The following is a 14,546-nucleotide window of genomic DNA, read 5'->3' on the forward strand; positions in this document are numbered from 1 at the left end:
AATAAAGAAATCGACTCTATCTTTCCACAAAAAGAGCTTTGAAGGTACCATCGTGTGGGAGAGCCAAGACCTCCAAGGCCTCGTGTCAAGAAATCTCCACAAAGTGACTGTGAATGACGGTGGCGGCGTTCTCCGAGTCATTACGGTAAGTCATCCTTTCTTCCTAAGGCTGTTCGGCATAGTAGCATTTTTTAATACAGAAAGAATGTTTTTAACTTTACAATTTACATCAACCCAGGGAATGTGGAACCGTGAATCGTGGGTACTTTCGCGCGTGTACAGCAGAAAATGCTGTCACCATAGTACAGACGAACAACTCATCTTCTTGGATTTTCTCACTCCAGCATTAGTAAATGCACAGTTTTGCCTTAAGATTGGTGAATTTTAAAAAACGTGATATTTTATTTCCCAATTTTTTTTATACGTTTCTTTTTTTTTTTTTTTTAAGATTTTATTTATTGACTTGACAGAGATCACAAGTAGGCAGAGAGGCAGGCGGAGAGAGAGGGAGAAGCAGGCTCCCCGCTGAGCAGAGAGCCCGATGTGGGGCTCAATTCCAGAACCCTGAGATCATGACCTGACCCAAAGGTGGAGGCTTAAGCCACTGAGCCACCCAGGCGCCCATTTCTCAATAACTTCTAAGCTAACATTCCCAAAGGACGCTTGCTTGGTAGTGTTCTGAATCCTCACGCCCTCACCTTCCTAGCAGGGTGTTCGTGACAGCAGCACAGACAGCTGTGCTGGCAAATATAGCAGAGCTTTTGGTGTCATTTATATTGCTGGGATTTCTGCCTCGTATTTTTCATGTATTCAGATTTGCTTCAGATTTGAAAGTTTGATAGGTAAATATCTCCAAGTAAGTGTGGGACGATAAGGTGTAGGCAGACTTCACACGATGAGCTTTAAATAATACAAGTGGGGGGTGTGGTGGTGTCACAAACACAGTCTCACTCTCTTTGATGCTCTGGTGTAATGATTAGGAGAGTGCTTGCCATCTCAGCTCACGGGCTTAGTCTATTTTCATTAGCTATTAATATTCACATGAATTAATTCCCAAATTTGAAATAAACATTAGGTGGTATGCTGTTACTCATTTAGAAAACCACTCCTGGCCCACAGTGGAACTTATACTCCAGTGAGGAAGAAAATCATTAGATCACAGATTCATATATAATTACAAACTTAGCCTTATGGGTCATTTTTAGGATCTCATCCTTTGTTACCAACAGTCGTTTATTTAGCATAGAACGTCTTATGAAATTTAATTATAGTTTTATTCTTTTCTTTCCTTATTTCCAAGGCAAGTGCCTTTAGTATGTCGCCTCCTTTTCTATTTATGAAACTTTAAAAAATATCCAAAATGTGCTGAAGTTCTGTAGTTATGAAGTTGATTGCACAAAAGGAAACCAGATGACTTCTGAGTTGAGGACTAGGTTCAAATGGAAAGACTCAAATGACCCACTTTGGGGGTAAATATAGTTGTAGAGGGCAAAAGACTGCTTACAACCTTAAAAAATAGTCCGGTCATTTGGTAGCCCCTTCTAGGAAACCCCCACGTACAAATACAGGTTTCCACCATAAATGAGTGAAGCTGAAAGTTTCCCCAAGTTTTGCTCCCTTGTCAGCAAGTGAGAATGTCAGAAACTGTTAAAAGTCCAGCGGTGACCTTTTAGATAGAAGCTAATGAAAAGTACCATCAAGTTCTAAACAAGCCGAAACAATGTAGAGTACACAATGAAAAAACAGAGTGTGCCACCTTGCCTGGCTCTGCAAAGCCGGGAACGTTAGCTCCACCTTTGGTAGCTTCCTCCACATTAAGCGATAAGCTCCCACGGTCCCACCTCCGGATGGGGTCTCTACAGCCCTAAAACACTGCTCCGCGCAGTACAGCTCTGCTGAGGGGACAGGCCAGGCTGCAGCCATGCTAGTAGGGGAGTGTGTGGGGGCAGTGCCATGTGCGCGCACGCGCACGCACACACACACACACACACACACCTGTGCGGTCCGGCCCAGCCCCACTCTGCCAGGGATGCCACATGGGCGTGCAGCACACAGAGGGGAAACACCACACTGGGGAACTTGTAAATCTCTAATCATAAAATCTCCTCCAGTCCTCGGAGGCCGAGAGGCCTGTGGCCAGCCTGGGCAGCTGGGAGAGCATCAATGAGCAGCCGGGCTCCGTATGCACAGTTCATTCAAGGGGCTTTCTCTGCCAGTAGAACAAACTTGAAAAAATCTGCCTTGATGTATTTGAATTCATGGCAGTTTTCAGTCTCAAAGAAATCGAAGGTGGTCATTTTTTTTTTTTAAGTGGCAGGTTTGGGATATAAAATAAAATTGGGTTTTGTGCTATTATGGTAGCAAGTTCAGGACTGTGATTCTGTGTCAGTTGGAATTCCGAGCCCTATGGACTGCCCTGTGCACCTGATCTTTAATATTGTAATCAAGGTAACAATCAGATAACAAACATAGAACACTGAAGTCAACCTGATCTCGTGTAGGGCTTAAATGGATTTATCTGCTGTGGAGTCACATTATAAATTTTGCCACATCAGTTTTAAATAGAAGTGTACTTGTAGTAATGAAGCATTGAGCACTTCCCTTGTTTTCAGGCTGGGGAGGGCGCCTTGCCCCACGAGTTCATGGAAGGTGTGGAGGGAGTGGCCGGCGGTTTTATTTACACCATTCAGGGTAAGTCGGGGCTTGGAAGGTGAGGAGTGTGTTGAGTCTCACGTACCTAATCTTACCCCGTACTTTGATGGAAAAGGGGATTTTTTTTTTTAATTAAAAAAAAAGCTTTATTGATATATAATTCACAAACACTTTACCCTTTTAAAGTGGTTAAGTCACTGGTTTGCGGTGTGAGAGTTCTGCAAGCATCACTGCTAATTCCAGACCATTTCCATCGCTCCAGAAAGAAACCCTGTGCCCATTAGCGGACGTGCCTCATTCTCCCCTCCCGCAACACCTACCGACTGTTAACTTCCATGCTGTACTTTCTGACCTTAAATGTAAGGATTTACTTCTGGGCTCCCACTTCTGTGTGTGCACTCTGTGTCCTTCTACCCGTACTGCTCTGTCTTGCATATGTTGGTTTGTAGCAGGATTTGACATCGGGAACTGTGAATCCTCCAACTTTGTTCTCTTTCAAGATTGTTTTGGCTATTCTGGGTCCTCCATTTCTGGGTCCTCCATTTCCATATGAATTTTAGGTTCAGCTTGTCAATTTCTGCAAGCAAGCCAGCTGGAATTTGAAAGGGGTGGCATTGAACATGCAGATCTTTTCAGGGAGTGTTGCCATTCTGACATTAAGTCCCTGATCCGAGAACATGCATATCCTTCCATTTACTTATGTCTTAAACTAAATTCTTTTAGCAATGTTTTATGGTTTTCCGAGTACAAGTCTTACATTTCTTTTGCTAAGTTTATTCTTACATATTCTTTTTGGCACTATTATAAGTGGAATTGGTTTTTACATTTCTAGATTCTCATCGCTAATGTATAGAAATAAAATTGATTCTTATATATCAATCTTGTATGCTGCAATTTTGCTGAATTCGTTTATTAAGTTACTAGTTGGGTGCCTTAGGATTTTCCACCTACAAGATCATGTCATCTGCTAATGGAGATAGTTGTGTGCCCCCCCCAAATCGAGATGCCTTTTATTGCTTTTCCTTGTCTAAATGTCATGGCTAGAATGTCTAATACAGTGCTGAGTAGAAGTGGTAGAGCAGACATCCTTGTCTTGTTCCCACTCTTAGAGGGAAAGTATCCAGTCTTTCACCATAAGGATGATGTTGAAAAATCTATGACCTTGGACTTTGTTGGCCCTAGTGTGGCTGTGTCTGGTTTATCCTGTAGCCAAGTGGGGACTTCTGCAGAACGGCTACAGAGGCCATATAGCTATAGTGGGTTTTGTGCTACTGTCAGAAGGAAAGGGAAGAAGGGAAGAACCTTTTTCTCCCTGTCCCAACAAGCGTGGTGCATTCTGATGCCTGCATCTGTCCCTCTGTTGGAGGTGGCCCAGTGGACTCAGCTTCCTGTCCTGCTTCTGTGCACTTTCTGTGTACTTTCTCCTCATGTGAATATTTAAACATAGACTCTCTTTCAGAGTACAGTTTGTTAAATGCTTCTCCTAATCTATTACATTTCAAGGATGGGTTTGTTAGAAAGATTCCTTTAAAACTTGGGGTCAGGAACATTAGCCTAGAACTTGAGAGTGATTTTGTCAGGATGGGAGTGGCTGTGTTTGTCTTCTTCAATGATGCTTACTTAAATATCTGTCTATGATTCCTGAGAATTCCATGTCCCTGATCGTTGAGAAAGACAGACTACCATGGATGCAGTTCCTGTTGGCCACCTGTCCTGAACATCTCCTAGGGAACAAAGGTGCCTAGTGGAATTTCTGTCTTGACATCTCAGAGCTCCACAGAGCATGGATTCCGATAAAAGAATTAGGACCCAGCTTCCCTGAAGGCTCTCCGTGACCAGGGAAAGCAGAGCAGATCCTGAGAGGAGACTCTCCGGGAGCCCTTGACAGCAGTGTTGAGGAGGGCACACACCCCGTTTGAGCCACTGCCTGTTCTTGGGGGATGCAAATGGACTGTGGCTTTATAAAATTTTTTCAAAAGCCTCTTAATTTATAGTGTTTCCTCACAGAAGTCGTTGTATTGTTACATCACCCCAAAGAGTAAGCTAAAACAGGCACATGGGTTTTGTCCATAAACTTGCCATTAAAAATAGATTTAAAATTTAGAGATCCTTAACTCCAGTCCAGAGAGTTTTCATGAAACTGTGAGACCACTCTGCCAAGGAAGGTGTCCACTTAGCTCCCCAAGCGGCTATTAATACCCCAGCCCTGGGGAAAACTCAGATCCGGAGCTCAGGCAGCTTCCTAAGGTGGCAAAGCCGTGGGGCCGGGGCAGGTGTAACGCACTGTCTGACTGGAGTATCCGGCACCTTCCCTTCTCTGACCAGTTCATTCCCGAATATACCACTGGGAGGTTTTTTTGTTTGTTTTTTTCCAAGATTTTACTTATTCATTTGACAGACAGAGATCACAAGTAGGCAGAGAGGCAGGCAGAGAGAGGGAGGAAGCAGGCTCCCTGCCGAGCAGAGAGCCCGATGCGGGGCTCGATCCCAGGACCCTGAGACCATGACCCAAGCCGAAGGCAGAGGCCTAACCCACTGAGCCACCCAGGCGCCCCGACTGGGAGGTTTTATTTTTTTTTTTATTTATTTTTTTTTTTTAAAGATTTTATTTATTTATTTGACAGAGAGAGATCACAAGCAGGCAGAGAGGCAGGCAGAGAGAGAGGAGGAAGCAGGCTCCCTGCTGAGCAGAGAGCCCGATGCGGGGCTCGATCCCAGGACCCTGAGATCATGACCTGAGCCGAAGGCAGCGGCTTAACCCACTGAGCCACCCAGGCGCCCCCCGACCGGGAGGTTTTAAAAACTAGTTTAAGGGGCCCTTGAGACTTCTGCCACTAAACTGTTCTACAAGGGGCCGCTCCTGTACCCTGGACAAAAGCTTGTCATAATTTTTCTGTCATGGAGGCTAAAGGAATAAGGTCTGGGTGAGGGACGATTTCTTTCAAATAAGAGTGAAATAACTTAAGTTGTAGGCTAAAAAAATAAAAACGAGTAGACTGTCTTCTCATGTACTGGATATATCTGAAAAATCTCAGTATACATTTTTTAAAATCAGGATCTAAGTGCCATTCAGAACCGTCAGGTTATATACCGGTTATGAAATTTTGTCGGGCATTGGCATCCCTGTCCGGACCCTACCTCAAGCTACAAAGTTAAAATCTTCGAGACTGGAGCGCAGATGTCTGTGTCTTAGCAGGCTCGCTAGACAGACATGATCTAGCAAACTCTGAGGCTGGCAGCGCTGCGGTTCTTTTCGGTCGCAGCCAGACATCGGTTTAAAGCACACGCAGGTCTGCTACTGCATGTGCCTGGTTTCCTGACACCGGCAGTGGGGTTCGTCTGAAAGGCCTGTATTTAATTCCTGCTCTCCCCTTGTTACAGCCGTTCTCCCGTTTTGCCAATTTTCAAACACTTGGACTTTCCTTCAAGTGTTAAATTGCATATATTTCTCTTTATCTCCCAAGAAAAGGCTCTTACGGTAGAGTGTGATAGAATGTACAGTAGAACGTGCTGGCAGAGCACAGGGTCATTCAGGCCCGAGTTTCCCAAACGGTGGTTGTCTGGGGTCCTGCTGCCTCAGAGTTCTGGGAAGACACATGCTGAAGACAGAGTCGTGGCCTCCGCCCCCGACCTGCTGAATGCGGGTGTCAGCAAGAGGTCCCCGCCCTCCTCCACCTCCCGCTCATGAGAACACGGGCCCGGAAACCTGCAGCTTTGCCCCGCGTGTCCCCATGGGCAAAGGCAGAAATCGGGTCTCGGCCTTCGATCCCCGCACCCCAGGCTTCCCCTGCGGTCCCGGGAGGCGGGGTGCTGAGCGGCTCTGTTGTTCCCTGGCCCTGAAAATCCTGCCCTAGTGAAAGTGGCCGCCTTAAGTCCACAGGATCTGAGGCCAGTGCCTGCACCAACGTGACAAGTGATTCGTTAACATGTGAGGTAGTAAACAGGTGTCTTTCAGCACATTTTTATTATGAAATAGCACAGAGACACCAAGAATGGAGAGCGCTGTGGGAAACAGCCATGTACTTCTTACTCAGAATTAACAAATGCTTATGTTTTGTCATATTTGCTTCCTTTTAAAAAACCGTCACAGACACAATCCCCCTCCCTGCTAACTGTCCGACCATGTCCCTCCCTCCCCTCGGAGAGGGTGTCCCTGTCCCGAAATTCATGTGCACACTTTCCTTTCTTTCTTCCCTGCTTTCTACTACATACGTATGTATCTTTCCGTAACAGTTCTGATGGGAGTATTTTATAATCGAGGTCTACGGCATCATATTGTACATATCACCTAGCGATGACGGTCCCTTCCCTGGCATCTTTTGTCAGTGCCATTCCTCGGAACATGCAAGATCAGGTCACATCTTCTGCCTGCGGTATCCCATTACGTGACTGTCCCCCAGGCTGGTCACTCTCTTGTCAGGGGACATTTAGGTTGGTTCAGTTTCCTCCGTTACAAACAGCGCCGCAGGGGACGTCCTTGTGAGCACGTGAAATACAGAGTCAGGGCTGGGGTGGGCGTGGAGGGACCCGCTGCCTCCCACGGCCTGGCGGACCACCGCGGGACTGTCCGCAGGAGTGGCTATGGATCTGCGCAGGGGCGGGAGGGCCTGGAGGCCAGCTCAGGGGCCTCCCGCTGCTTTCTGTTGGGTCCCCAGAGAGAGGGTGTGAGCGTACAGAGCGTTCACTTGCTGGGTCTCACGTTCGTGAAAGCGTTTTTCTCCATCTCTCGAATTTTCCTTTGTAGAAGGTGACGCACTCTTACAAAACCTCCATTCTCGCCCTCGAAGACTTCTTGACCACATAAATAACCTCCACAGGGAAGACGCCCTCCTGAGGGAGGAAAGCAGCATCTATGATGACATTGTTTTTGTGGATGTCGTGGACACTTACCGAAATGTCCCTGCGAAATTGCTGAACTTCTACAGATGGTAGGTGGTAAGAATGTGGGGTAGATAGAATTTGTCTTACTGTTTTGGGGTTGTAGGAACAATTTATTAACATTAGACCCCTGCATTTTTTTTTTTTTAAACCAACCCCAGAACCCCTCAACAGCTGGGATGTGATGTCTTGTGTCCTGGTTCTTTGTGAGGATTGACCTTTTTAAAGTTCTGCTGCTTTGTCATTCAGATGAGCAGATCCGTGATGTGAACAATCTTTATCAAAAATGGAGCAAAAGTCGCTCTCGTTTCGAGTTGTTCCGTTCTCTCTGAGTGGAAATGAGTCCTGTGAGCAGCTGTCTCGGTTGCCTCAAGCCAACACCAGATGAAAATCACTGAGTGTGAAAATGCCCTGTGTTCAGTGGTGATCACACCCGCCGACCTACATGGCCCACATACAGCTCCCCCGAACCCAGGTTACTGGTCTGAATTCTCTTCAGAACATGCACATTCTGTTTCCATCCTCTACTCCAACGCATTCGAGAACCACTTGCCCTAATTCCAAACGTTTTCAATAAGATGAAATGCGAAGCCCTGGAATTCTCCTGTAACTTCCCAACCCTTCAGCATTTCTTCCACCCGGGTTGTCATTCCTGCCTTTATATGACTGACGGCAGCAACAGTAACAACTACTGTTATTTACATATTTGTACAGTTAACAAGATTAGTCACTCTGGGGTCCACTTACTTGCTGTTGAGCCCTGTGACACTGTCCACCCTAGAATGAACCCGAGCTGTCTCTGTCTAGCCTAAATCTAGAGGTTTCCACATCTGTGTCTTTTTTTTTTTTTTTTAAAGATTTTATTTATTTATTTGACAGAGAGATCACAAGTAGGCAGAGACAGGCAGAGAGAGGGAAACAGGCTCCCCGCTAAGCAGAGAGCCCGATGTGGGACTCGATCCCAGGACCCTGAGATCATGACCTGAGCTGAAGGCAGCGGCTTAACCCACTGAGCCACCCAGGCGCCCCAAACACATCTGTGTCTTTGAAAACTGGATCAGGAAGCTCGTTTCTTGGTGAGCCCCCGAGTCTGTTGCTCTCTCTTGCCTGTTGCCCTGGGCAGAATGGATGGATGTAGTCTGGATTCATTTACGGAAGGTCATGTTTCATGGCTAGGGCAAGTTAATATAATTTTGGAGACACCCTGTGGCTAGAGGGCAGATAGAAGTAAGAGCTGGAAATCAGGATGTGTCTAGAATACCAGGGTTGTGTTTGGACAACTGAACCGAGAAAAAGAACCTTCTTTAGCTCAAGGCCCCTGAGAGGGGTCGTTGTTATAAGGGGGCCAAGGCAGGAATGGAAAGAGTTCAATGAAGGGTGGGAATGGAGGTCCAGGAAGTGGGAAATCCAGATTGTGGGGTTCTAGGACTTTCTCTGGGGAGCTGATTCCTGGTTGTGGAAGTTCAGTGTAGTTTATCTGTTACCTTCGGTTTAAGTCTTCTCTCCTGTACTCCTTGCGCATCTCTGAGATCTTAGTCATCACTGCCACCTGAATCACTGGTGACAGGCTAATGGGCCTGGGCTTGGGGACCCACTCCTCCCCCTCCCGCCTGTGACACCTGTCCACCGTCCATGCTGTAATGAAAGCGGCGCTAGGCATTCTTTCTTCAGGTGACTCCTCAGTGACCGCAGTGTCCTTTATCACAGAGTTCCTCCTGATGAGCAAATATTATGTGCTCCTGTACTGTTAATTAGAAGTAAACTTCAGAAGCACGGGGTCATGCACTTTGGTGTGGACCTGTTGTGAAATTCACCATTCTTTGACCGAAAACACTTTCTCCAGATTTCTTTTATTCAGATTTCTGCCTTTTGGTTCCCTAGCAAGACTCTGGGTTTGTTTTGTTTTAATCCAAGATGGACAGGGATTGGCACTGTGAAATGAAGTCAGTTTTGTCTCTGCTCGCCCTTATATGTCTGGGTAAATGAAGTCACCCTCCTGTGCCTTCCTAAAGGTCATTTATAAGAGTTTAATTGCGGAGAATCATTTCTTCGGGGAAGTCTGTTTCCATGTTACAGCTCAGTGTTTTAAAAACCATCAGCTGAGTGGAGTGGAACTCGTGGCACAGTAGGGCATCTTGTGCAGCAGGGTTCTGTGGGAGAGCCTGTGAGGACACCTGTCCCCGCACCCTGGGCCCCCGGGAAGAACCCAAGTGCCAGGGTTGGCATGTTTGCCAGCCTGATGGGAACAAGGTCACAGAACCGTTTGTTTGCGCGTAGGTTCCACTTAAGCCAGGTCTGTAGTTTATTGTGTTTTCGTCCGCACCCTTCAGATCCGCTTGGTGCTTCTCTGTGTTACACTCGGTGAGTACCGAGTGAGGACGCAGTTGCTGGTGGCAGCGTTCTGAGCATGTTCTCAGCCTCGGAGAAACAGGGAGAGTGTGCAGGTCGTCCAGGGACGGTCCTCCAGTAAAACGATGGTGAGGTCGCCACGGCAGCATCGCTTCCTCTCCTGGTGCGGAGGTACAGGTGCACTGACTCCTGTTTTCCCTTCTGCCAACAGGACCGTGGAAACAACCAGCTTTGACTTACTGCTGAAGACGGACGACGACTGTTACATAGACTTGGAGGCTGTATTTAATAGGATTGCCCACAAGAATCTGGATGGGCCTAATTTTTGGTGGGGAAAGTAAGTTAAACCTTGTTTGCTCTTCAGCTTCATGTCCCTGATCAAAAGGAATTAATTTCGAATGACAAACACACAAGCTGTTTTTCACAAGCAAAATGTGGCTGAGATGGGCAGCCTCCTGCCTGGGCCCCTGGGCGTTAGCAGTCTGCGGTGAGAGGGGAGATCTGCAGACCGGGAGGCCTGGGCTGAGGTGAATGAGGAGGGGAAGACCATGTGGCTCTCATAACGTGGCCTAGAAGTGACGGTGCTCGTGTGAGGAGGAGCTGTACAGGGTAGAAGAGGGTTGTGACACGTTTCTGAAACTTCGCTGTTTCTTCAGGAATCCAGCATGGATCCGGGGTCTTTAGCGTATGTACACGTGATGCTCTGGTACTTTCAGAAACTGCACAGATGTAACTTAGAGAATGTGATGCGCCAGTCTTTCATGTCACACACCCGCTCGGTAAATGATGCCTTTCCTTAGACCAAAAAAAAAAAGTTCCTTCTTTCCTTACTTTTACAGCTTGGTCCTTTGTAGTGATCGTAAAGGGGTCCCAGCTCGTAGCATAGGACTCGTAGTGTTACACCAACACAGGAATCCACCTCTTTTTGGCTCTCAGTTTCAGACTGAACTGGGCAGTGGACCGAACCGGCAAGTGGCAGGAGCTGGAGTACCCCAGTCCCGCCTACCCAGCCTTTGCCTGCGGCTCGGGGTACGTCATCTCCAGGGACATCGTGCACTGGCTCGCCGGCAACGCGGGCAGACTGAAGACCTATCAGGTGAGTCCAGATTTCTGCCCCGACCGTGTACTCTTCACGCCGAGTCCCGTCCAGCCCGGTGTTCCACCTCTGAGCACAGAGCAGCGCACCTGGGAGGAGTCCCCCTCCGAGGTCAGGGACACAGCCGTGGCCTCCAAACCCTGGCTCTAAATTCTGTTCCTAAAATCTTTTTTTGAGCCTACTTAATACGTTTTTGGGCTGTACTTCAAAGGATAGTCCCTGGAGGAACCGAAAGCTTGACAGTCACAAGGGGGAAGGCTGTAAAGCACGGGCTTCCTTTTTGTGGATTCCAGTGACCGTGTCACTCATCAGCCCACCCGGCCACCGGAGCCGCTGTAGTGCTCATGCTGCCGGCGTGGGGCCTCTGAGGGCGGCCGACCAGCCCCGGGTGTCCACGGCCGCTAGGTTTCCCTCTGTGTACAAGTGGTGGACTTGGCGTTTCCCGGTAGAATAATTACAGAACGAAGTGGAAAGAGGACTTATGGGAACGTGTGACATCGTGTTTAGAGATGACGCAGCATTTCAGCTTCTGCATTTTGAATCTCGGGCGCGTGCAGGGTGAAGACGTGAGCATGGGCATCTGGATGGCAGCCATAGGACCTGCGCGCTACCAGGTAAGCGAGCCTGGCGGGGCCGGCCCCGGGGCTCTGCGGATTGTGAGGGAGTGAGGCGCCCGGATCAGACATGGGGCAGGAACGGCGAGCAGAAGGTCCGGCAGCAGGGCTGAGCCCGATTCAGCTCAGTCATCCACCTGTGTTCGCGTACTTTTCTGAGTTTAAAAGAAATGTTTTGGATGGAAGTTTTCCCACCCACAGAGAAGAATTAGGTTTTTATATGTTCCATTAGAAGTTCTTTGTAGCTTTAAAATACAAGGAGTCAGGGGCGCCTGGCTGGCTCTGTCAGTGGAGCCTGCAGCTCTTGATCGGAAGGTCATGAGTCTGAGCCCGTGTCGGGCACAGAGATCACCTCAAAAAAAAAAAAAAAAAAAAAAAAGACCTAAGGAACCCGCTGGCACGTTCCCAGCAGCATTAACAGTCCGGGGACCCTTCAGCTCTTCTGACTGATGCAGATGCAACCCCGGATGTAAGTACCGGAAGGTGCTCCTGGAAATCCACTGACCGCCGGGTCAGGGAAAGAAAGAAGGAAGGGATCTCCGGAGGTCGGAAATGGGAACGGGGGCCCTGGGAAGAGGCAGGCACGAAGCTGGGCTTCAGCTCAAGGCTTTCTGGGAAATTTCTGATTCCTGCAGTTTCCACTTTGGCCACAGAAGGTGCAGGGGGTAGAGGCACACGCAGGGACGGGTAGGGCAGGAAGCCTGTGCGGCGCCTGGGCCCAGAGCAGGCCCCACTCGTGTCAGGGGTGCACGGGGATGAACCCTCTCTCCTGGGCCAGACGTGACCGCCCTCCCAAAGTCCCGGCTTTGACTTGCCGAACGCTGAACGTCATTTTCTGCGTCTGATCATTGTGGTAGCTGGGGTTGGTGGGTCTGTGTGGGCAGGTGTGTCTGCAGACGTAGCTCAGGGAGCTTGTTTCCTGATGTGTTCAGAGACTTGTGTGTGTGAACTCATGTCCTTGGAAAGGAAGTATTTAAAATGTTCTCTACAAAGAGGACTGATGTTCCTGCCTTGCACCGAAGGCCATGACCATCTCTGACTGCACTGCTGGCGAACGGGACCCCAGCTAAGGGCAGGCTGGGGTTCCAGGTGCTCAGGGCAGACCCTTTCCATCCCACCCAGGGTCAAGGTTGAGACACGGGTTCTGTTTTCTAAATTACACACACACACACACACACACACGCACGCGCATACGGCTAGAATCCTCTCCACCGCCCTCCCACCCCCCCCCCCGGAGCCTACAAGCTCATTTCCATGGCTCCGAGTTCACTTTGGTTTGGTTTCTCGCCAGGACGGCCTGTGGCTGTGTGAGAAGACATGTGAGACGGGAATGCTGTCCTCCCCGCAGTACTCGCCCCAGGAGCTGGCGCAGCTGTGGCAGCTGAAGGAACTGTGTGGGGATCCTTGTCAGTGCGAAGCAGCAGCGGGAGGGTTTTAACTTGCTGTGCCGGAGGAGGATGGTACGCCTGGGAGCAGCTGGGGGCAGTTGGAGGGGAGCCCGCAGTTAGGCAGCAAGTGCTGTGGTCTTTCCAGATAGTTCTAGGTTGGCACTTTTTACCTGAAACCAATGTGATATTTCTAAATGTTTGCACAAAATTTCCTTTTTAAAAATCAACTGATACTGTACATAAAAATTTTATTTCCATATTGGAAGACCATTTGAAAAACACCAAATTGTTTTATAAAACATGTTTCTAAAACCTGAGGTATCCTTTCTAGTTTATAATTCATTACCTATCACTTTTGGTTAAAATTGGCCTCGTTCAGAAATCTAGTAACTAAGAATGTGAATTCCAGCCTGGATTACAGAATGGCTCTGTGAGGCATAATTAGGATCATGAAGGGCCAAAAACAACTCACAGAATGCTGTGTGGTCACTTATACCAAAGTTTGGGAATGGAAATGTCTGAGTGAAGTGGGCAACTGGAAAAGGAACCCATATAAGTCTCAGTTCTGGACATTGGTCTTAAAGTTCACTTATTAAGTGAGCTAATTTCAGTTTTCTTTTGCTGTTTAACATAAAGCCTGAAGGTCACTGTCTAGTACTATTTAAAAAAAAGCTAAAATTCTGTGGCTGTAAATCAAATACCTCTCTGGGTTTTAGTGACATAGGGAAGGATACTGCTAAGTAGCAGACACTTTAAAAGAATGAATTTTTCTTTCCTCCCGTCATTGTGTAATGTTTACCTAATATGAGTGAACTCCAATCAGATGGAAATCTTCTGTAGGATATATGCCCAGCTTAGGTACAACTGTAGGGGAAAGCATGTAATGAATTTTTTAAGTACTCTAAAAACAGGGTAATGAAGGGAAGAGATCATAGCACACGTTACACATAGAAAATGCCTAAGTTTAAGCGACATTTCCCAAAGTGACCGTCCAAATCATTTTGCTAACTTTATAAGCTCACAGTATCCATAGAGTTCCATTAGAACTGGTCCTATGACCAACATTAACTGTGTTCAGATTTCATTAGACTAGCTAGGTTCTATTTAATATTTAAATCTCCACATATGGAAATGTATAGTCACGAAATATGAAATAAAATCAGAAAATCATTAGTAGGTGCAAAGCCTTTATTACTGCTGTTACATACAAGCCTAGAAATGGTCTCTTCCCAGTGAAAATACCACCTTTTCTATGCTTAGGGCAAGTTGTAAAACCTTTTTCTGACAGAATTGTTCCAATAAACCCTTTATTTGCGGTGACCCCCACACCCAGTCATGATAAACAGTGTAGTCCCCAGACTTTCTTAGTTCATTATTACCATCGCACCAACAGACAATCTCCACTTTCCACAGAATAAAACTGTAAGGACTGCTGGTCATTTTCGAGCTCGATCTCTCTGCCAGGCATCTACAAACAGAACAAAGGGTTGGGGCGATAAAGGCAGAGGCATCTTCATACATGCACCCCCTCCCGAAGAGAGGCATATATTTCCCATTTAGAAACAATAC

The 14,546-nt window shown here is 47.5% G+C and overlaps 2 protein-coding genes across 2 annotated transcripts in view; one reads left to right on the forward strand and one right to left on the reverse strand.

The window, feature by feature from the left end:
- LOC111160534 (beta-1,3-N-acetylgalactosaminyltransferase 2) overlaps positions 1-14,083 on the forward strand; it is a 58,437-nt gene extending 44,354 nt beyond the window's left edge. Inside the window, exons 6-12 of the mRNA XM_022523704.1 lie at positions 35-145; positions 2,613-2,691; positions 7,397-7,580; positions 10,091-10,216; positions 10,816-10,975; positions 11,533-11,589; positions 12,881-14,083. Coding sequence (XP_022379412.1) covers positions 35-145; positions 2,613-2,691; positions 7,397-7,580; positions 10,091-10,216; positions 10,816-10,975; positions 11,533-11,589; positions 12,881-13,027 — 864 coding nt within the window. The 3' untranslated portion in view covers positions 13,028-14,083. The remainder of the gene's footprint in view (positions 1-34; positions 146-2,612; positions 2,692-7,396; positions 7,581-10,090; positions 10,217-10,815; positions 10,976-11,532; positions 11,590-12,880) is intronic.
- Positions 14,084-14,147: 64 nt separating this feature from the next.
- Positions 14,148-14,546, reverse strand: part of LOC111160533 (tubulin folding cofactor E) — a 70,612-nt gene continuing 70,213 nt past the window's right edge. Inside the window, exon 17 of the mRNA XM_022523703.1 lies at positions 14,148-14,445. Coding sequence (XP_022379411.1) covers positions 14,353-14,445 — 93 coding nt within the window. The 3' untranslated portion in view covers positions 14,148-14,352. The remainder of the gene's footprint in view (positions 14,446-14,546) is intronic.

The sequence above is a fragment of the Enhydra lutris genome, unplaced genomic scaffold (assembly GCF_002288905.1).
Source record: "Enhydra lutris kenyoni isolate GAN:26980312 unplaced genomic scaffold, ASM228890v2 scaffoldscaffold76, whole genome shotgun sequence".
Taxonomy (NCBI): Eukaryota; Metazoa; Chordata; class Mammalia; order Carnivora; family Mustelidae; genus Enhydra; species Enhydra lutris.